Raw genomic sequence first — 24,609 nt, 5'->3', positions numbered from 1 at the left:
GGCCCTTTCTGCACCCTGAAGGTTTTCCCCTATTAAAACAGTAACCACTTCAATCAGCAGGAGGACATGGACAGAAGAAAAGTGTGGGTGACAGACACCTAATGTGGTACAAAACTGCATACAGAATGTGCTCTCAGCAGTTCACCACTTGGGTTCATGAAGCAGAGCTTAAGCATCTGTGATTCAAAGTAGGATTCTTATTTCATTTCAGGTTGCTTGGTTTGTACTAAAATTTCAGTTCCCATTTCCTATTTGATGTAATATTTTATAATGTGGTCACTGTTATTAGAATTTCACAGTATTCTTATTTACCTGCATTAACATGTAGTAGATTCCAGCCATGCCATGGGCTGCTCCAACATACTGTTTTCTGTGCCACTGATACAAGAGGGGACAGCGCTCAGTCTTCCTTTCTTCCCTTGACAAGTTCTTGCCCGATTCAATAATAGCACTGACTACCTACAGAGATAATGAGACAGCATAAGTCTAAAAAACTTACTTGTATCCTGTTTTAATCTAATTAACACTAACGTCTTTTTTTTTTTTATAATTTTATTTATTTATTTTTCCCCCAAAGCCCCAGTTGATAGTTGTATGTCATAGTTGCACATCCTTCTAGTTGCTGTACGTGGGACGCAGCCTCAGCATGGCCAGAGAAGCGGTGCGTCGGTGCGCACCCGGGATCTGAACCCGGGCCGCCAGCAGCAGAGCGCGCGCACTTAACCACTAAGCCACAGGGCCGGCCCACAACATGTCTTTATATATATAAAAGTAGACAGCTGACAGATAGGTAACTTAATCTGAAAATCTTCAAGCAGTTAGTAGCCAACATTGTGATCTTTATTTTATAAATTAATAAATACAGGCTGAGAGAAATCAGAAGACAATCTCAGAGTAGAAAAAAACATGAAGAAGTCGAACCAAGAAATCAAAAGTTCTCTGCATGAACAGTTTACTAGAATCTAGAAGAAAAATTCCTATAAAAACCATCCTAGACTTAGTTGCTTGGTAGCTGTAATGTTTTCCCTGAAAGACTGGCAAATACATCTTTCAGGAAAGGCTGGAGGAATTGGCTTTACTTACAAAAGGCTAATGAAATGAGGTCTGTTGTAGTGTGTAGGATTTTAGTTACATCGAAAGAAGAATTTCATATCCAGAATGACCAAGTGGCAAAGACACCAATTGATTCCTCATATCCATTCTCCCCTCACACTTTTGGTAACAGTGTTCCAAGTTTTAGCTGGGTATCTGGCCTCCTAGCTACAGACAGCTGGACAGAACCATTTGACTGTTTGGAAGTGAGACGTGAGCAGAAGTGAGGTGGGCAACTTCTAGTTCTTGGCCTTAAAAAGGAAGCTGCTCATCTTCCACTTCCTCACCAGTCTCCTGGGCTGGAGTGCTCAACTTGCTTTGGTCATGCAAATAAGGGCACGCTCCTAGGACATGGTAGAACAAGAGAGAAGAACCTGGGTCCCTAGCCATATCTGCCTGGACTGCCTACCAGTTCAGACACCTCATGAAAGAGAAGTAAAGATTCTATCTTTTTGAAGTTACTGTTGTTTGGTTCCAGTAAAAACAAATGAATCAATACAGGCCTATGAGAAGTAAGATTTTTAAAAAATATTCCTAGAAAGAGAAATAGGAGGGAGTTATTAATTTTATGAGACACTTTAAGAAATTACTGCTACCTAGAAGCAGAGTCTAGCCACCACTATAACTCAAAGCTAACAGATAGGATCAAATGGTAGAGATGAGAGGACACTCATAGCTGTCAGTAATCCCACAATACCTCTTTAACAGCCGACTCACACACGGTGCCCGGACCGATCTCTGTGTTCAGGTAGAGCAACGCATACAGATAACCTGCCCGTCCGTAAAGCAGCTCATCAGGAATGTCTGAATCGCGGCAGACAACGGTTCTCTGGAGCTGCAAAAGTCTACCCAACAAGAAAAATTGTTTTCCCAGAGAATGTCTAAAATAACTCTTCATGAAACTCCATCACTTTATGAATTACTTGTTATTTATGTTTAATTTAAAACCGATTTCATAAAATACAAGACAAAGCCCTGAGAAAAAACCCACAACTTATCCACTTCATTAATCTCTCGCAGATGTAAAAATAACAAAACATCTTTCTGTTAAAAATTTCTACCTTTATATTTATTTTAAACCATGTAAGAGAAGATATTCAATTTTGAAATCCAAAATTAGAAGGAAGTAATTTAAAATCTAAATGAAAATGGTACTAAAATGTAGCCAATGCTTGGGAATTAGCATGAGTCATTCCACCCTTCAACAAACATTAACTGACTAGCATGTACCAGCCACTCTACCAGGCCCTGGGAGTGAACCCTGACTCCTGCTTCTTCAAGAAAGAATCTAAACCAATAGATGCAATAAAAGTTTACACTCTAATTGTTCCATAATTAGCATACATAGATATATGGATGTTCCAAATTAGCATCTAATCAGTTACTTAAAGGTTGAAACTAAGAATCAGTTATAGTGAAACTAAGGCAAATAAGCTCATTTTCATGCACTGAAAGCAACAAAAAATTACTTAGGAAAAACGATTACACAAAGAAACATGTTTATTCCCCCAAAAATAAACACATGCTTGGATAGAAAGGGAGCATATGATCCCACCATTATGCTGAAATTAATACACAATACTTGTCACTTCTTAGGGAGACCTGTTGCAATAGGAGATGAATTAAAAAATTATTTCCCTTTTGAATCTTTCTACAGCAAGACCTTCAACTGAGAATCTGGAGAAAATATTTCCAGTTTTAAAAACTCACTTTGTGATGCATTCCTGGGACTCGCGATCACTTTTGAGTTTATGATAGACCACAGCTCCTACAGCAAGGGGCCCAGCATCTCCACAGAGGAAGGTGACCCTACGGCCATTCAGATTCCGAAGCGTTCTCTTTATGTAATCCAGGGATCGGAGCAGGTAGGTCTGGTCACATGTGACCCGATACAGCTGCAGGTACAAAAGGGCTATGCCTGGAATAACACCCCCACCCCAAAAGAAAAGCATCATTACCTTTCCTTTTTACCTTTAGGACATTATTTTACAATTATATGAAACAGCTTCTCCTACAGAAAAAACTTAAAACAAGTTTAAAAATATTGTCTTGCTAATCGTTCTGACAGTGATTCAATGCCTCCTAGACAAGGGAAAATACGACTTCCCACTCACTCCCATTTAATTTTCATTCATTTCAAGGTTTTATTCATTCTCCTTTGTATCTTAAGCTAACTTGGATCCTTCTCTTTTTATTTCTCATATAATCATTTCCTCCTACCTTATGCCAAATTAAATAATTACTTTTCTGAATTTTATACCTTCTTCTTTCCAATTTTTCTACTTCTCAGTTTTCAACTTTCTTTAGTGATGAACCCATCCACATGACCAACGAACCAGTAAGTCAACTCATCATTTATGGAACAGCCACATGATGCAGAGTAAGGTAACAAATACAGAAGTTACAGTTTATCACACATCCAACCTTCCTATTTGAGACAGAACAGATCCAAATATTCAAGTGAACCAGAGAGGGATCTTTTTCTGAAAATCTGTGGAGGATGACCTATAGGCTTCTGAAAGCAGCATGCCATTATTCCTGGGCTCAAGAGGTCAATATGACAGCTACATAAGAAATGAATCTGCATAAATACATACTTAATAAAATATATTGTAGGAAAAGGTATTGAAAGAAATGATATGATGGTGAAAGGCAAAAAAACCACATTTATTAATGTTTGAATTGAGATTCTGTAATATTCTGGTCTTTGTCTAATATCCTATTCTCATTTTTACTATTTTTCATTTTGCTTTTTAAATTTCTCTAAGCAAGTAACTTCTTCTTTCTTTAATTCTCCTATTCAGAGTATCTCATTTCCCTTTCAAATTAATTCTTAACACCTACATATTTTTTTGAGAAGTCCTTCTTTTGTCATTGTCCATTTCTTTAAAGATGTTGAGTCAAACAGATATAAAAGTGACATATTTGTAAGCCTTGAAAAAAAATCCTTCCATATCAATTGTTTATGATCTCGAGTGTTTTCTATATTCAAATTTTTTTAAACATATAGAAAACAATTTAAAGTTAAATACCTAGAAATTTCAAACATAATAATCACTATAAAAGGTTTACAAATAAGTATTTCATGACTGACTTTGAAACCGCTAAAAATAGGATGACGATCTGGCCAACCTGCGAACCTAAAAACCTATAGTTATATATGTTCAATGCTTAGGTATTTTAAAGTAAATGATGACAGATAAAGTATATGTTTTTTAAAAAAAAGTCATTATGACATTCTGCCCCTGAATACTTCAGTATGAAAATCTAAAATATATGAACCTTTTCCTATAAGCCAAAATAGCATTATAACTCTCAAAATTAACAATTAGTAAGTGAGACTGAGCTGAGGTACTTATTGGGTAGATCTTGATCGGTTTTGGTACCAGTATTATCCTTCCTTCATAAAATAATGGGAAGTATTCTTATTTTCCTATCCTCTGAAATAGTTTAAAAGTAGCACTGCGATTTCCTGTTTTGTTTTTTTTTTTAATGGTCTCTTTCTATTAGCTTATTCTTCATTTTTCCCCAGTTTTACTAAGGTATAATTGACAAAACTATATATATTTAAAGTGTACAAGATGATTTGATATATGTAAAAATTGTGAAAAGAATACCACAATGATGGCGGCTCACATACAAGAACTAGAACAACTATGTACTGGGGCTTTGGGGGAGGAAAAAAAAAAAAAAGAGGAATAATGGCAACAGATGTTAGCTCAGGGTGTATCTTTCCCAGCAAAAAAAAAAAAAAAAAAAAGCTAAGGGGCCGGCCCAGTGGCGTGGTGGTTAAGTTTGCACGCTCCGCTTCGGTGGCCCAGAGTTTGCTGGTTCAGATCCCAGGCACGGCCCTACCCACGACTCATCAAGCCATGCTGTGGTAGTAACCCACATAAAAAACAGAGAGGAAGATGGGCATGGATGTTAGCTCAGGGACAATCTTACTCACCAAAAAACAAAAAAAAGAAAAAAACCCAAAACTTGATTTGAGAATACCACAATGAGGTTAATTAACACACCTATCACTTCCCATAGTTAGTATTTTGTGTGTATGTGTGGTGAGAATACTTAAGATCCACTCTTTTAGCAAATTTCAAGTATACAATACAATATTAGGAACTATAGTCACCATGCTGTACATTAGATCTACAGAACTTGTATGTCATAATTGAAGGCCTGTACCCTTTGATCAGCATCTCCCCATTTCTCCCATCCCACAACCCCTGGTAATCACCATTCTACTCTCTATTTCTATGAGTTCAAATTTTTTTTTTTTTTTAAGACTCCATATATATGTGAGATCATACAGTATTTGTCTTTCTCTGTATGGCTTATTTCACTTAGCATAATGTCTTCTAGGACCATCTGTGTTGTGGCAAATGAGAAGATTTGATTCTTTCTCATGGCTGAATAATATTCCACTGTGTGTATTTATGTGTGTGTGCGTATATATATACACCCATATATATATATACCCCACATCATCTTTAACCATTCAACCATTTATGAATACTTAGGTTGTTTCTTTATCTTGGCTATTGTGAATAATACCACAACGAACATGGGAGTGCAAATACCTCTTCAAGATACTGACTTCGTTTCCTTTGGCTATACATGCAGAAGTGAGATAGCTGCATCATATACGGTAGCTCTATTTTTAACTTTTTGAGGACCCTCCAAACTGTTTTCCATAATGGCTGTACCAATTTACATTCCCACCAACCAGGCACAAGAGTTCCCCTTTCTCCACTTCCTCTCCAACACTTATCTCTTGTCTTTTTGATAAAAGCCCTCCTAACAGGTGTGAGGTGATATGTCAGTGTGGTTTTAATTTGCCTTTCCCTCATAATTAGTGATGTTCAGCACTTTTTTACGTATCTGTCAACCAGCTGTATGTCTTCTTTGGAAAAACGTCCACTCAGGTGCGTTGCCCATTTTTAACCTATATTATTTATTTTTTGCTATTGAGTTGTATAAGTTCTTTATATATTTTGGATACCAACCCCTTAGCAGATACATGGTTTGCAAATATTTTCTCCCATTCTGTAAGATGCCTTTTCATTTTGTTGACTGATTCCCTTGCAGTTCAGAAACTTCTTAGTTTGATGTAGTCCCACTCGTTTATTTTTGCTTTTGTTGCCTGTGCTTTAGGTGTCACATCTAAAAAATCATTGCCTAGAACCATGTCAAGGAGCTTTTTCTCTATGTTTTCTTCTAGGAGTTTTACAGTTTCAAGCCTCACATTTAAGTCTTTAATCCATTTTGAGATAATTTTTGAGAGTGGTGTAAGATAGGGATCCAGTTTCAATCTTTTTGCACATGGATAGCCAGTTTTCCCTACACCATTTATTGAAGAGATGATCATTACTCATTGTAGGTTCTTGATGCCTTTGTCAAGGACTAATTGACCATTTGTGCATGGCTTTATTTCTGGGGTGTCTATTCTGTTCCATTGGTCTATGTGCCTCTTTTTATGCCAGTACCATATTGCTTTGACTACTATATCTTGGTAATGTACTTTGAAATCAGGAAGTACGATGCCTCCAACTTTGTTCTTCTTTCTCAAAATTGCTTTGGCTATTCTCGGTCTTTTGTAATTCCACACAAATTTTACAATTTTTTTCTATTTCTGTGAAAAATATCATTAGAATTTTGATACGAGTTTGCATTGAATTTGTAGATCACTTTCGATAATATGGACATTTTAACAATATTAACTCTTCCAGTCCATGAACATGAGCTATTTTTCCATTTGTTTGCATCCTCTTCAATTTCTTTCATCAATGTCTTATAATTTGCAGTGTACAGCTCTTTCACCTATTTTTTAAAATTTATTCCTAAGGATTTTTTTTTGATGCTCTTGCAAATGGAATTCTTTTCTTAATTTCTTTCTCCAAAAGAAATGCAACTGATTTTTGAATACTGATTTTGAAGCCTGCAACTTTACTGAATTTGTTTATCAGTTCAATTTTTTGGTAGAGTTTTTAGAGTCTTCCATATATAAGATCATGTCATCTGCAAATGAGACAATTTCACTTCCTTTCTGACTTGGATGCCTCTTTTTTTTTTTTTTTTTGTGAGGAAGATCAGCCCTCAGCTAACATCCAATGCCAATTCTCCTTTTTTTTTTCGCTGAGGAAGTTTGGCCCTGGGCTAATATCTGTGCCCATCTTCCTCTACTTTATATGGGATGCTGCCACAGCATGGCTTGACCAGCGGTGCATCAGTGTGCACCCGGGATGCAAACCTGCGAACCCTGGGCCGCCAAAGCAGAGCATGCACACTTAACCGCTTGCGCCACCAGGCCAGCCCCTTGGATGCCTCTTATTCCTTTTTCTGGCCCAACTGCTCTGGCTAGGATTTCAGTATAATGTTGAATAGAAGTGGCGAGATTGGGCATCCCTGCCTTGTTCCTGATCATAGAGGAAAGGCTGAATATGATGTTAGCTGACTAAGAGTATCATTAAGTATGATGTTAGCTGTGGGCTTAACATATATTGCATTTATTATGTTGAGGTACATTCCTTCTACACTGAATTTGTTGAGAGTCTTTTTATTATGAAAAGATGTTGAATATGCTTTTCCTGCACCTATTGAGATAATCATATAGTTTTTATCCTTCATTATGTCAATGTGGTAAATCACATTTATGGCTTTGCATGTGTCACACCATTCTTGCATCCCAAGGATAAATCACACTTGACTGTGGCATGTAACTTTTTTAATGTGCTGTTAAAATTTGCTTTGCTAGTATCTGGTTGGGGATTTTTGCATCAATATTCATCAGGGAATACTGGCCTGTAGTTTTTTTTTTTCCGTTAGTATCATCGTCTGGCTTTGGTATGAGGATAATGTTGGCCTCATAAAATCAGTTTGGAAGTAAGTGTTCTGTTCACATCAGTTTTTTTGAAGAGTTTGAGAGGGACTGGTATTAACTCTTCTTTAGGTGTCTGACAGAATGCTCCAGTAAAGTCATCAGGCCCTGAGGCTTTCTTTGTTGGGAGGTTTTTGATTACTGATTCCATCTCCATACTCATATTGGTCTGTTCAGATTTTCTATATCTTCATGATTCAGTCTTGGTAGGTTTATGCTGCTAGGAATTGATCCGTTTCTCCTAGGTTATCCAATTTATTGGCTTATAATTGTTCACAGCAGTGTCTTATGATCCTTTGTATTCCTGTGGTATCAGTTGTAACGTCTCCTCTTTTATTTCAGATTTTATTTGAATCTTCTCTCTTATTTTCTCAGCTAGTCTTGGTAAAGATGTGTCAATTTTGTCTATCTATTCAAAAAACCCACTCTTAGTTTCATTGATCCTTTCCATTGATTTTCTGGTTTCTATTTCATTTATTTCTGCTCTAATCTTCATTATCTCCTTCCTTCTGCTATCTTTGGGCTTGATTTGTTCTTGCTTTTCTAGTTCCTTGAGGTGTAAAGTTAGGTTGTTTATTTGAGATCTTTCTTTTCTCTTAATGTAGCTGTTTATCATGATATACTTCCCTATCAGAACTGCTTTTGCTGCAGCCTGTAAATTTTAGTATGTTGTGTTTCCATTTTCATTTGTTTCAAGATACTTTTTGATTTCCCCTTTTGATTTCTTCTTTGACCCACTGGTTGTTCAGAAGCATTTTGTCTAGTCTCCACATATTTGTGAATTTTTATTTTTCTACTATTACTGATTTCTAATTTCATACTATTGTGGCAGGAAAAGATACTTGATATAATTTCTATCTTCTTGAATTTGTTGAGTCTTTTCTTGAGCCATAACACATCATCTATCCTGGAGAATGTTCTGTGTGCATCTGAGAAGAATGTGTATTCTGCCACTGTTGGATAGAATGTTCTGTATATGTCTGTTAGGTCCATTTGGTCTAAAGTATAGTTCAAGTCCAATGCTTCCTATCGATAATCTGTTTGGATGATCTATCCATTGTTAAAAAAGAATTATTGAAGTCCCCTATTATTATTGTATTGTCTATTTTTTTCCTTCAGATCTGCTAGTATTTGCTCAACATATTTAGGTGATATGATATTGGGTGCATATATATTTATAACTGTTCTATCCACTTGATGAACTGACTCCTTTATCATTATATAGTGAACTTCTTTGTCTCTTGTTAAAGTTTTCAAAGTTAAAGTCTATTTATTCTGACATGAGTATACCCACCCTTGTTCTATTTTATTTTCTATTTGTATGGAATATATTTTTCCATCTCTTCACTTTCAGCCTATGTCCGTAAAGCTGACATGAGTCTCTTGTAGACGGCATATACTTATGTCTTAATTTTTTTTATCTATCCGTTCAATTTTTTATCCATGCCTTTTGATTTGACAATTTAATCCATTGACATTTAAAGTAATTACTGATAAGTATGGAATTGCTGATGTCATCTTATTAATTTTCTGGTTGTTTTGTTGTTCCTTTCTTCCTCCCTTGTGGTCTTCCCTTGTGATTTGATGATTTTTCCACATTGGTATGCTTTGATTCCTTTTTTTTAATGCTTGTGTATCTAGTATAGGTTTTTGCTTTGTGGTTACCATGAGGCTTACGTAAAATATCTTATAGTTATAACACTCTATATTAGGCTGATAACAAGTTAACTTCAATCTTACACAAAAACTCTACCCTTTAACTCCCCACAACATTTTATGTTTCTGATGTCACAATTTACATATTTTATATTGTGTATCCATTGAAAAATTATTGTAGCTATAGTTATTTTTAATACTTCTATCCTTTAACCTTTATAGTCGAGTTAAATGATTTACACACAACCATATTACATTATTTATAGTATCTGAATTTGACTACACACTTACCTATAACAGTGTGTTTTATGTTTTCATATGTTTCCATATTGCTAACTAGCATCCTTTTATTTCAGCTTGAAGAACTCCTTTCAGCATTTCTTGTAAGGCAGGTCTAGTGGTGATGAACTCCCTTGGATCTGTTTGTCTGTGCAAGTCTTTCTCTCTCCTTCATTTCTGAAGGACAGCTTTGCCGAGTATAGTATTTTGGGTTGGCTTTTTTTTTTCTTCAAGTACTCTGAATATATTAACCCACTCTCTCCTGGCCTCTAAGTTTTCTGCTGAGAAATTCACTGATAGCTTTATAGGGGTTCTCTAGTATGTTAGGAGTTTTTTGGTTTTACTAATTTCAAAATTCTCTCTGTCTTTGATTTTAGACAGTTTTATTATAATGTGTCTTGATGAAGTCCTCTTTGGGCTGAATCTTTACGGGGAATTACGGGCTTCATGAACTTTGATGTCCATATCTCTCCCCAGATTTGTAAAATTGTAAGTCATTATTTCTTTAAATAAGTGTTCTGCCCCTTTCTCCCTCTTTTTCCTTCTGGGATTCCTATAATCATTAATTGTTTTGCTTGATGATATCCTATAATTCGCATAGGCTTTCTTCACTCTTTTTCATTCTTTTTTCTTTTTTCTTCTCTGATGATAATTTCAAATTACTTCAAATCCACAGATTCTTTTCTCTGCTTGATTTATTCTGATGCTGATGCTCTCTATTCTATTTTTCATTTCATTCATGGTATTCTTCAGCTCCAGAATTCTTATTTGGTTCTTTTGTTTTATTATTACTACCTCTCCATTAAACTTCTCATTTTGTTTATGTATCGTTTTTCTAATTTCATTGAAATGTCTTTCTGTGTTTTCCTGTAGCTCACTGAGCTTCTTCAAAATAACTAATTTGAATTCTTTATCAGGCAAATCACAGATCTCCATTTCTTTTTTTTTTTTGTGAGGAAGATCAGCCCTGAGCTAACATCTGTGCTAATCCTCCTCTTTTTGCTGAGGAAGACTGGCTCTGAGCTAACATCTATTGCCAATCCTCATCCTTTTTCTCCCCAAAGCCCCAGTAGATAGTTGTATGTCATAGTTGCACATCCTTTTAGTTGCTGTATATGGGATGCGACCTCAGCATGGCTAGAGAAGCAGTGTGCTGGTGTACGCCCGGGATCCGAACCCGGGCTGCCAGTAGCGGAGTGCGTGCACTTAACCACTAAGCCACAGGGCCAACCCCAGATCTCCATTTCTTTGGAGGTGTTTACTCGAAAATTATTTTGTTCCTTTAGTAGTGTTATGTTTCCTTTATTTTTCACGTTCCTTGACGTCTTGTGTTGCTGTCTTAGCATTTGAAGAAGCAGTCACCTCCTCCAGTCCTTACCGACTGCCTTTGGGAAAGAAACGCCTTCTGTCAGCCCTACTAGGGATTCTGAGGCCTTCTCAAACATTCTCTCTGGATACATCTGCTCCACAGTTCTTGTTCCTTCTTAGGGGGTAATTCTTAAGATTGTATGCCTTCACCTAATTCCATCAAGCCAGGCTGAGTGCTGACGGCCTCTTGTTTGCTTTCGCTAGGGTAGTTCTAAATGCTCAAGTTTGTGTGCTTTCTCCCAATTTTGCAAGGTTGAGCTGGAATTCTGCCCATGTTCACTGTCTGCAAAGGCTTGCACTCACTGCCCTCTGGGGTGCACACAGGGAGCCAATCATGGGGTGGGGCAGTGTGTGGGTGAGGAGCATGGAATGCCAGTGGAGCCCGGGGGCCAGATGGGGAAATCCACAGGTGAGATGTCCCCAGCAGCTCTTGTTGGCAGACTTCCTAATGGAGTCTGTGAAGTGGTTAGTAGGATCTGTGTCCCTTTTATGGGTTCTGAGCCCTGGCTGCTATCCTCCAGCCTCTCCTTGCTCCTCAGTCATGTAGATCATCTCGGTATTCTGGAAAGGGCAAAAAAGAAGTGGCCTGCATAGCTAGGGAAGCTGGGCACTCACTCACATGCTCTCACTTTTCCCTATGGGAGAAACTGCAGGCCAAGTGAGTCTCTTTTGGTACTGAGCTTGCCACCCTGGGAGTAAGGGGACACAGGCAGAGTGAAACTGTTCCTCTTACCCTCTTCAATATGTCCAGTCTCAATTTTTTTTGCTCCAATGGTGTCTTGGAACTTCTCTGCTGGACTCCTAGGTCCCACAAAGGTATTCTCATGTGTGTGATTGTCAAAATCAGTGTTCTTTAGGGGGAAGACAGTAGAAAACTCCTATTCCACCATTTTGCTGATATTACTCTCCTTGGGATTTCCTGTTCTTTAAAAGTTTGGTAGGGCTGACCCAGTGGCATAGTGGTTAAGTTTGTGCACTCCGCTTCAGCGGCCCAGGCTTTGCGGGTTCAGATCCTGGGCACGGACCTACACACCACGCATCAAGCCAGGCTGCAGAGGCATCCCACATACAAAACGAGGGAAGACTGGCACAGAAGTTAGCTCAGGGACAATCTTCCTCAAGCAAAAAGAGGAAGATTGGCGACAGATGTTACCTCAGGGCCAATCTTCCTTACCAAAAACAAAAAGTTTGGTAGAATTTCCCAGTGAAATTTTTTGAGTAGATCTTTGACAACATTCTCAAGTTTTTATTTAAAAAATTGTCTATTTAGACCTTCTATCTGTGCTAGGGTTAGGTTTGGTAGATTATATATTCGTAGAGAATTATCCATTTCATTTACATTGTGAAATAAATTTATATACAGTGAAAAGCAGTCATGTGATTTCTAAAAGTTCCTCTGTTTCAATGGTTTCCCATTTCATTTATTATGTTTTTGTGCTTTCTTCTCCAATCTGCACACTTCTGTTTAAATCTTAATTCTATAAATAAATATATTCAGTGTTACTATAGCTTATGCCCACATTTCCTCAGTCACATCTTCACTAGCCCTCTAGTACTGGAGTTGGCAAATTTTTTTCTGTAAAGGGCCAAATAGTAAATTTTATGTTAGGCTTTGAGGGCCACATTCAGTCTCTGTTATATATTCCTCTGTTCGTTTATTTCAAAATTCTAAAAAATATAAAACCCATTCTTAGCTCATGGCCTGTAGAAAAACAGGCTGTGTCCCAGATATGGCTCATGGGCCATCGTCTGTCAACTCCTGCACTAGTAGAGTCCTCAGAAATGCTCTTGAGAACAATATTTCCTAAGTTGTTCTTATATCTTTTGTTATATGTCTTATGCCTGAAGGACAATAACTTAGCTGGATTTAAAATCTTTTCTTCATACTTTCTTTCCTTCAATATTTTGTAGTGTACTGGTCAATTTTTAAATATGGCTGCTGAGAGGTTTGATACCAATGTGATTTTCTCCCTATCATAAATGACTTGATCTTTGTGCTAGAGCGACCACCAACCAGACAGTCGGTTTGGCTAGGATGTGAGATTTTCAATACTAAACTAGGATACTTCTGGAAAACTATGACGGTTGGTCACCATACTTTCTACCTGGTTGTACAAAAGATTCATCATCTTTAATTAGGATCCTTAAAACCATCTTCAGAGTATCTGTTTAGTTATTACTCTTTCTAGATTAATTTTCCCAGGTACACAGTAGGCTCTTTCAAAATGTACATTCAGGTACATTTATTGAATTATAGTAGTAAATATTTGCTCTGTTCAATTGTTCTGTTTTCCTCTTTTGGAGACTCTAATCATTTACATATTGGATTTGCCTTTCCCTCTCTCCTATATCTATCACTTTCCCTTCAATTTATGTTCTTTTTTAATTAATAAACTTTATGTTTTAAAGCAGTTTTAGGTTCACGCCAAAATAGCAGAAAGTCTCGAGTTCCCATATACCTCTTATCCCCACATATGCAAAACGTCCCCCACTATCGACATCCCACACAACAGTGAAACACTTATTACAAGTGAACCTACATTGACACATGGTTTTCATCCAAAGCCCATAGTTTACATTATAGTTCACTCTTGGTGCTGTACATTCTATGGGTTTTGACAAAAGTATAATGACATGTATCCACCATTGTAGTATCATGTTGAATAGTTTCCACTGTCTTAAAAATTCTCTATAGAGAACTTTTTCTATTTATCCATTTTATTTATTTATCCATATTTATCTATTTATAGAGAATTTTTCTATTTATCTCTCCTTCCCCCCAACCATTTGAAACCATTAGTATTTTTACGATCTCCATAGTTTTGCCTTTTCTAGAACATCAAATAATTGAAATCATACAGTATATAGCCAGATTGTCTTCTTTCACTTAGAAATATACTTTTAAATTTCCTCCATGTCTTTTCATGGCACACTTCCTTTTAATGCTGAATAATATTCATTGTTTGGATGTACAATTTATTTATCCATTCACCTACTGAAGGACATCTTACTTACTTCCAACATTTGGCAATTATAAATAAAGCTGCTATAAACATTCCTGTGCAGGTTTTTGTGTGGGCACAAGCTTTCAATTCATCTGGGTAAATACCAAGGAGCATGACTGCTGGAACATATGGTAAGAGTAGGTTTAGTTTTGTAAAAAACTGCCAACTGTCTTCCAAAGTGGCTGTATTGTTTTGCATTTTCATCAACAATGAATGAGAGTTCTGGTTACTCCACATCCTCATCAGCATTTGCTATTGTCAGTGTTTTGGATTTTGGTAATTTCCTAATGACATATGATGTTGAACATCTTTTCCTAGGCTTATGTGCCATCTATATACCTTCTTTAGTGAAGTGCCTGTACATGTGTTTTGCCCATTTTGTAATAGGGTTGTTCATTTTCTTATTTTTGAGTTTTAAGAGTTCTTTGTATATGTTGGATAAAAGTCCTTGATCAGATATGTTTTTTGCAATTATTTTCTCCTAGTCTGCGGCTTGTCTTCTCATTCTCTTGATATTGCCTTTCACAGAGCAGTTTTTAATTTTAACAAAGTCTGGATTATCATTTCTTTCTTTTATGGATCATGCCTTTGGTGTTATATGTAAAAAGTCACTGCCATACTCAAGGCCACCTAGGTTTTCTCCTGTTATTTTCTATGAGTTTTATTTTGTGTTTTACATGTAGGTCTATGATCTATTCTGAGGTAAGCCTTTTGAAAGGTGTCTAGATTTACTTATTTTTTTTGCACGTGGATGCCCAGGTGTTCCAGCAACATTTGTTGAAATGGCTATCTTTGCTCCATTATACTACATTTGCCTCTTTGTCAAAGACCAGTGGACTATATTTGTGTGGGTCTATTTCTGGGCATTCTATTCATCTGATTTTATTCTTTCACCAGTACTACACTGTTTTGATTATTATAGCTTTATAATAAGTCTTTAACACAGGTAGTGCCAGTCCTCCAACTTTGCTCTTTTCCTTCAATATCAAGTTGCCTATTCTGGGTCTTTTTCCTCTCCATAAACTTTAGAATCAGTTTGTCAACATCCACAATTTAATTGGGATTACATTGAATCTACAGATCAAGTTGAGAAGAACTGACATCTTGACAATACTGAGTCTTCCTATCCATGAACATGGAATATATACTTATTTAGTTCTCTTCTGATATCTTCCATTCAGAGTTTTGTAGTTTTCCTCGCACAGATTCTGTACATATTTTGTTAGATTTATACCTAAGTATTTCATTTTTGGGGGGTGCTAATGTAAATGGTATTGTTTTTAATTACAAATTCCACTTACTCCTTGCTGATACATAGGAAAGTGATTGACTTTTGTATATTAATCTCATATTCTGCAACCTTGCTATAGTTGCTTATTAGTTTCAGGTTTTTTTGTTGATTCTTTCTGATTTTCTACACAGATGATTATGTCATCTGCAAAGACAGTTTTAGTTCTTCCTTTTCAATCTGTATTCTTTTTATTTCCTTTTCTCGTCTTACTGCATTAGCTAGGATTTCCAGTACGATGTTGAAAATAGTAGTGAGAGGGAACATCCTTGCCTTGTTGCTGATCTTAGCATGAAAGCTTCCAGTGTCTTATCATGAAATATGATGTTAGCTGTAGGCTTTTTGTGGATGTTCTTTATCAAGTTGAGGAAGTTTCCCTCTATTCCTAGTTTGCTGAGAGTTTTTATCATGAATAAGTGTTGGATTTTGCCAAATGCTTTTGCTGCATCCACTGATATGATGATGTTATTGTTCATATTTAATCCAAGTCTACTTTCAAATAACACTGTACCATTTCATGGGTAGATCAAGTACCTTATAATAACAAAATATTCCTAATTCCTCCCTCCCATCCCTTATATCATTGATGTCATTCATTTTACTTATACATAATATACAGATATAAGCAGACACATAAACATATGTATGTAAGCATACATAATCAAATGCACTGCTATTATTGTGAACGAATATTATTTTGAACATATATTGTGATCTGTTAGGTCAATTAAGAATAAGAAAAATAAGTTGTTATTTTACCTTCACTTATTTATTCTCTGATGTTCTTCCTTTATGTAGATCCAAGTTTCTAACCTCTATCATTTTCCTTCTCAAAAGAACTTCTTTTAACATTTTTTGCATGTAGAGACAACAAATTCCCTTGATTTTTGTTTGTCTGAGAAAGTCTTTATTTCTCTTTCACTTTTTTTTTTCTTTTGCTGAGAAAGATTCACCCTGAGCTAACATCTGTTGCCAATCTTCCTCTTTTTTGCTGAGGGAGATTCGCCCTGAGCTAACTTCTGTTGCCAGTCTTCCTCTATTTTGTATGTGAGCCACTGCCACGGCATGGCCTCTGACAAGTGGTGAAGGTCTGTGCCTGGGAACTGAAGCCGGGCCACTGAAGCAGAGCACGCCGAACTTAGCCACTAGGCCACCAAGGCTGGCCCTCTCCATCACTTTTTAAGGATAATTTTTCAGGGTACAGAATTCTAGGTTGGTAGTTTTTTTCTCTATCAATACTTTATTTCACTCCACTCTCATCTTGCTTGCATGGTTGCTAAAGAGAAGTCTGGTGTATTTCTTATCTTTGTTCCTCTATAAGTAGAGTGGTTTCTTCCTCTGTATTCTTTCAAGATTTCTTCTTTATATTTGGTTTTATGAAGTTTAAATATGATATGCCTAGGTGCAGTTTTGTGGGGGGTGTTGGCATTTATCCTTTATGGTATTTTAAGCTTCCTGGATCTGTGGTTTCGTGAATGATATTAATTTGCAGAAATTTTCAGTCATTATTGCTGCAAATATGTTTCTGTTCCTTCCTCTGTTTTTTCTCCTTCTGGTATTCCCATTTCATGTATGTTATACCTTTTGTCATTGCCCCACAGTTCTTGGATATTCTAATAAGGCTATCAAATGAATTCTTCATTTCTGTTATAGTACATTTGATTTACAGCATTTCTATTTGATTCTGTCTTAGAATTTCCACCTCTCTGCTTACATTATCCATGTCTTCTTGCATGTTGCCTACTATTTTCATTAAAATCCTTAGCATAACAATCATAGTACTTAAAAATTCCTAGTTTGGTAATTCCAACATTCCTGCCATATCTGATTCTGGTTCTGATGTTTGTTTAGTCTCTTCAAACTGGTTTTATTTTTTTTGGCCTTCTAGTATGACTTGTAGTTTTTTATTGAAAAGTAGACATGATATACTAAGTAAAAGAATCTGCAGTAAACAGTCCTTTAGTAATATAGTGGTTAAGGAGTGGGGGAGTGGAAGCATACTATATTTCTATGATTAGGTCTCAGTCTTTTGGTGAACCTGTGCCCTTGCATCATGACCTTTACCAGTGTTTCTCAGATTTTTCCCCTCTTAGGTTGGATAGGTTGGGTAGAGAAGAATGGAGTTGAGTATTTCCTTTCTCCCATGTGGAAAGCTAAAAGGAGCTGGAGTTGAGTGTTTCCCTTCTGGAGTTCAGTGTTCCCCTTCTTCCACATGGAAGGCTAGAGCAGGTTGGAGTGAGGTATTTCCCTACCCTCAGGTAAGGTATGGCTTTGATAAAACTCCAGGAAGTTAGGCTCTAGCAAAATAGCTCCTCCTGAAGGGCAACCATGTTAAGAAGAACAGAATGCTCTGGCAAATTTCAAAATAATTCCTTTTCCCCTCACCAGCCAGAAGCATGAGGGGATTTTTCTCCAATATTCACAGTAAGGACCTGGGAGAACTCCTGGAGGTAAACCTCTCAATACTATGGAAGCCTCCCTGTGACTGGGTTCCCCTGGAGAGGTTTTTTTGTTTTTTTTTTTTTACCATAAACAATTTATTTCAGTAACTATTTATCTTAAGAGAGAAATAATTATAGTTAAATTTTAACAAAAAAGTTTAACATCTATTTTTTTTCCAGTTACTGTGCTGGACATTGGAAATTCTAAGGTGGGTAAAACAACCATCTTGCTTTTCAAAATAGTAGTAATTTTAAGAATAACAGTTATTTTTATTTGAAGTATAATTGACATGTAACATTACATTAGTTTCAGGTATACAACATGATTCAATATTTGTATACAATGCAAAATGATCACCAAAATAATGATCACCATCACCTTACAGTTACTAAAAATTTTTTTCTTGTGATGAGAACTTTTAAGATTTATTCTCTTAGCGACTTTCAAATATGTAATGCAGTATTATTAACCATAGTCATCATGCTCTACACTACATCCCCATGACTTATTTATAACTGGAAGTTTGTACTTTTTGACCCCTTCACCTATTTCTCCCACCCCTTCACCCCTTTGCCTCCAGAAACCACTAGTTTTGTGCATCTATGAGTTGTTTTTTGGTTGTTTTTAGATTCCCCATATAAGTGAAATAATATGATATGTGTCTTTCTCTGTCTGATTTATTTCATTTAGCATAATGCCCTTGAGGTCCTTCCATGTTGTTGCAAATGGCAAGCTTTCATTCTTTTTTACAGCTGAGTAATATTCCACTGTGTATATAAACATCACATTTTCTTTATCCTTTCATCCATCAGTGGACATTGAGGTTTTTTCCATATCTGAGCTATTGTAAATAATGCTGCAATGAACATGGGGGTGCATGTACCCTTTCATTAGCGTTTTCATTTCTTTGGATAAATACCCAGAAATGGAATTGCTAGATCATATGGTAGTTCCATTTGTTATTTTTCTGAGGAACTTCCATACTGTTTTCTATAGTGGCTGTGCCAATTTACATTCCCACCAACAGTGCACAAGGCTTCCCTTTTCTCCACATCCTCACCAACACTTATTATTTCTTGTCTTTTCAATGATAGCCTTTCTGACAGGTGTGAGGTGATATTTCATTCTGGTTTTGATTTGCATTTCCCTGATGGTTAGTGACGTTGAGCACTTTTTCGTGTGCCTGTTACCCATGTGTATGCCTTCTCTGGAAAAATGTGTATTCAGTTTTTCTGCCCATTTTTTAATCAGATTGTTGTTTTGCTATTGAGTTGTATGAGTTCTTTGTATATTCTGGATATTAACCCCTTATCAGATATGTGATTTGCAAATATTTTCTCCCATTCGGTAGGTTCCCTTTTCATTTTGTTGATGGTTTCCTTTGCTACGCAGAGCCTTTTTAGTTTGATTAGTCTTACTTGTTTATTTTTGCTTTTGCTTTTGATGTCAGATTCAAAAAAATCATCACCAAGACCCGTCAAGGAGCTTACTACCCATGTTTTTTCCTAGGAGTTTTATGGTTTCAGGTCTTATGTTCAAGTCTTTAATCCATTTTCAGTTAATTTTTGTGTATGGTGTAAGATAGTGGTCTACTTTCATTCTTTTGCATGTGGCTGTCCAGTTTACCCAACACCATTTATTGAAGATATTCCCCATTATATATTCTTGGCTCCTTTGTCATAAATTAATTGACCATATCTGCATGGGTTTATTTCTGTGCTCCCTATTCTGTTCCACCGATCTATGTGTCTGGTTTTTATGCCAATACCACCCTGTTTTGATTACTAAAGCTCTGTAATGTAGTTTGAAATGAGAGAGCATTGATGCTTCCAGCTTTCTTCTGTCTCAAAATTGTTTCAGCTATTCAGGGTCCCCTGGAGTTTTTGTAACTCTCAGATTTGTCCACACTGAGCCTCTCGCAACTCATCAATTACAGTTTAGCTTTCTTATCCCCACACTGGTTCCCATGGAGGTTTCTCTTGTGGATCTCTGCTCTGGTAAATTGTGATTTTCTGAATCTGCCTGTCTTATCTTTCCAATTTTTGGTGTAGCCATTTGCCCTGTAACCTCACTTCTCTGATGGATCTAAGAAGAGTTGTTGATTTTTCACTTTGTTCAGCTTTTTACTTAATAGGATAGATTGGTGACTTCTAAACTTTTTTTACATGCCAGAACAGAAACTAGAATTCTCTTTTCAACTTATTTTTATTTCTTTTTTTCCTTTTTATGGTTTGCCGTGCTTTCTGTGCTGTCAGTTCTTTCTTCAACTCCTTGTAATTTGGTCTTCATTTCTGAAATGATTTTGTCTTTTCCGTCACTTTCTTTTCTTAGTTCTGTCAAGTCTTATTTCACATCATCTTATTGTCTTGCCATCTCTTGTCCAAGTTCATTTCTGCTTTGTGAACTTATTGCTTAATTAACTTACAAAATTAATGTTGAAAGTACTGCAATTTTTCTCCACTTTGTAGTGGCATTTTTCTGGTATGTTTCCTTCTAAAAACATTCTGATTTTCCCTTTTTTCCCTAATATTATATATATAATTGCTAATTTTTTTCTTAAATTTCTATTGGATGAATTTTTCTGGATCAACTGTTAACAGGAAGATTCTCTAAAAGAGGAAAATGGTTAGGGTAGCTCTCCCAGTTTTTTTAATCTCAAAGGCATCCTCTTCTTATTAAGTGATGAACAATTTATTTAACATACAATGACTTTTGATGGCCAGATTTCCTTTGATTCTCACATTCTTTCTTGTTTTAGGAGGGCTCCTTTCATTGCTATTTCCCTCCCTCCTTATCTACATCATTAGCCAGTGCCACCAGGGATGCTCCTTCTGCCTTGTAAATTAATCCTCTCTCTTTTCAAATAGTGCTCTTTAAGTCTATAACATCTGTTCCCCGTACACTCTCCATACCTTTCTTTCTCTGTCTCTCCCAGTTTTACCTGCCGACTTTGCCCTCAGATATGCCCTCAAAAGTTTCCCCTCAGGGTATGGCTCACTCCTAGGAATAATTATTTGTTGATTTGGGAGGGGGAAGTGGCAGGATAGAGTCTGCCACCCCAAGACCCTTTCTTCCCTCACCTGCTATCCCACTGTGTCTTCCACATTCACTGGGGATGCTGTTTGTTTTTCACCCACCATTATCTGTCTTTTCTCTATCTCACAATTTTCCTAAAGGGCTAAGTTGTGGGTGCTGCATTCATTCCTTATTCTTAGACTGTACAGTTTTAGGAGAAAGGATAGGGACATATGGGTCTAAGTGGATTCCATAATGCTATTTGAACCCCAAAGCCCTAAATATTATTCTAAACCATTCAAAGAAAATACCTCCATGATGGCCCTATCACTGATTCCAAAAGATGACAACAAATGGGGATTTTTTAAAAACACTGATTCTTGGAATCCTCCCCAGAGTTCCTGATGTAATTGTTCTGGGGTGGAGACTGATAATCTTTGTTTATTAGAAAGCTCTCTGGATGATTCTGATGCACAGATAATTTGGGACCTAACAACCATGGAGTGAAAAACCCTTTCTCAACAACAAGAAGAAATGCTATAAGTAAAGATTTTTTAGGGGAAATCTGTGCTACTAATAACTAGATTATTTTTCCTTTCAAAATACCATTATTTTTTTGTATTTTACTTCAGGTTAGCCAAAATTATCTAGTTTTAGATTTAGGATACACTTCTTTGGCTCTGTAAGTGAACCAGCTCCACGTCTGTCTGGGTTTAAAAGTTAATTCTAACATCACTGTGTAAATATTTTATTCATAATAGACAAATAACAAGTAAAGCATCATAGAAATTAATATAAATACAAATACAAAATGATCAGAGCCACCATGTTTGGTTGTGCATTGCAAAACCAGGTATCAGTTCATGTTGACTCTAACATATATACTTGTGTCTATGCTGTTCATTGATTAAACTATAAAAATTTAGCATGAAAAGCCTATAAATTTATATGTAAATTGCCACTAGCAATAATCATACTGCACTCTAATTCCTCAGAACAAGGTCTGCCTTTTATTTCTTTTATATTACCCAAATAACTATTACAATGTTCTGACTACATGGTAATATAATAAGAATGTAAACATTTGTTAAGGCAAGCTAATTTTGAAATTAAGTCTTTTGATGGCAAGTGTATTACTGGTTGCTTAATTGTTATCAAAATCAAAATCAAAATCTTTATGTGTACAAATGAGTCAAATGAGTACACAAGCAATATGTTAAATAGTTTCTGTGTAACAGACCAGAGAAATCACACCAGAGAAATCACACAACTACATCTTGTGACAAAGATCAAAGCAACAAAAGTAAAGAAAGAATCTGACCCTAGAGCAAGTCTGTTATTATTAAACATCTTCATTGACAGCCATATATTAAGTCAAATAAACAACGTTATAAAAACATGACATACTACATATTAAAGGTCAAACTTCAGGCAGAAAGAATTTCTTTAGAAAAAAATTCCAAAGCATCTCATCAATGAAAACAGTTGAAGACTTCATTTAAAGGGTATAAAACTTTACCATTTTACAAGGAAAAACTTTCAAAGCCAAGTCTTATATATCATACTCCAAAAATAAAACATACCAATTAATTATGCCCCATATTCTCACCTGTCCAACCAGTATAAGCAGAGCAATCATGTGGATCAGCTGTCTTCAGCCCTTCTTCCATTTGCTGTAGAAGATCTTTGATTTTGGTCTGGATCCGCCTCGTGAAATTATGAATGATCTGAGAACCAAAAGGAGACATAAATTTAAATTGCACAAGACTAGGACGATATTGTAATAAATACTTTAACTAACAGTCTAAGTTGTAAGACCATAACAGACAGAAATTATATCACCTGGCCCATTTCAATGCTTCACTGGTTGGAGTCTACCTTGGCTTTTATAAAGTTAATAAATGAGATAATGCCCTATATGAACTATAAGTCGTAAGTAGGACCACAAAAAATAAGTTGCAGAAACCGAAGGAAAAGAAAAAAAAGATGAATTTGACTACACAAACTTTTCTTTTTGTTTTTTCTGGTGAGGGAGATTGGCCATGAGCTCATGTCTGTTGCCGATCTTCCTCTTTTTGCTGAGGAAGATTAGCCCTGAGCTAACATCGGTGCCCACCTTCCTCTATTTTATATATGGGATGCTGCCACAGCATGGCTTGATGAACTGTGCATGGGTCCACACCTAGGATCCAAACCTGCGAACCCTGGGCTGCTGAAGTGGAGCGTGCAATCTTAACCACTAGGCTACCGTGCCAGCCCCTACACAAACATTTTAACTTCCATTAAGTTAACAAACATAAGAAAGATGGTTTAAAAGTTAATGACATAGGGGAAATATTTGCAATGTAAGACATTATAAATTTTAAAAAAGACCATAACAATACAAAAATAGACCTAAAATTATCAAGGTACCTCATAAAAAGAAAAAATCAAATGACAAGCATATGGAAAAATGTTCAATCACTTGGCAAATAATGAAATGCAAATAAGTCAAGTACCATGGTTTACCTATTAGATTAACAGGTAATAAAATTTTTTAAAAAATATTAAGTCCCAAGGCTGCTAAGAGCTAAGGAAACAGGTGTTCGTATTCACTGCTGATAGTCTTTCTCAAGGGGAATTTAGTAATGTTTTTTTTTCGGTTTTTTGGGGGTTTTTTTTGTGAGGAAGACCGGCCCTGAGCGAACATCTATTGCCAATCCTCCTCCTTTTTTCCCCCAAAGCCCCAGTAGATAGTTCTATGTCATAGTTGCACATCCTTCTAGTTGCTTTATGTGGGACGCCACCTCAGCATGGCCGACAAGCGGTGCGTTGGTGCGCGCCTGGGATCCGAACCCGCGCCGCCAGTAGCAGAGCGCGTGCACTTAACAGCTAAGGCACAGGGCTGGCCCCCCAGCAATTTTTTTTTTAAACATATAGTTGATACTGTTATTTAGATTTGTCTCCTGATTTTTGAAAAATCTAATTGCTATATCAACTGCTGAGGGGTATTAAAATCCCCAACTATGATTCTGAAATTGTATATTTGTCTCTTTAATTCTGCCTTGCCTTTGCTTTCCTGTATTTTGAAGTTTTGTTATTAGGTATAGACAAATGTATGACTGTTATGTCTTTGTGATGAACTGATTCATTATTATAATGAAATTCCCTCTGTGGGACTATAGAGAAAATGTTCTCATGTTACTGCTCAGGTAGAGCTTTCAGGGCAAATTTTACTGAAATTTGGGATTCTAGACTAAAAGCAAACCTTAGGAATTAAGTTACAATTGTATACACTGGGAGAACTCTCGAGAGATATACTTAACCCTGGAGTTATGTGTTTATATTTTAAAGGGTCATGGATGAGGCCCTGGAACAGGGAGACATTTCAGAGTTGTAAAATTAAACACAAATGGGCTTATCTATTTCATAGACAGATTTATTTATATTCCAAAGACTTACAATAAGACGTTTCCAATGAGACTCTCTCAAAAGGGGAAGGGGAGATAGTTGCCTCTTTCCTCTTTATAAAAATTAGCACAGAAAACTTATTTTTCTTCATTCCTTGCCTACAATATGGACTTCGTGTGTGTAGGGCACTTGACCCAGCT

At 36.4% G+C, this 24,609-nt stretch overlaps 1 protein-coding gene across 3 annotated transcripts in view; it reads right to left on the bottom strand.

Annotated features, from left to right (window-relative positions):
- Positions 1-24,609, bottom strand: part of LANCL2 (LanC like glutathione S-transferase 2) — a 76,980-nt gene that overhangs the window by 26,681 nt on the left and 25,690 nt on the right. For all 3 annotated transcript variants that reach the window (XM_087434073.1, XM_087434049.1, XM_004438374.3), the window contains exons 2-5: positions 22,629-22,746; positions 2,803-3,010; positions 1,790-1,937; positions 313-459 (exon numbers count right to left, since the gene is read on the bottom strand). In XM_087434073.1, coding sequence (XP_087290199.1) covers positions 313-459; positions 1,790-1,937; positions 2,803-3,010; positions 22,629-22,746 — 621 coding nt within the window. The remainder of the gene's footprint in view (positions 1-312; positions 460-1,789; positions 1,938-2,802; positions 3,011-22,628; positions 22,747-24,609) is intronic.

This window comes from Ceratotherium simum, chromosome 1 (genome assembly GCF_057802395.1).
Source record: "Ceratotherium simum simum isolate JZ-2026a chromosome 1, ASM5780239v1, whole genome shotgun sequence".
In the NCBI taxonomy this organism is placed as follows: Eukaryota; Metazoa; Chordata; class Mammalia; order Perissodactyla; family Rhinocerotidae; genus Ceratotherium; species Ceratotherium simum.
The sequence above is the reverse complement of the archived record's forward strand: the minus strand, read 5'-3'. Positions and strand labels throughout refer to the sequence as shown.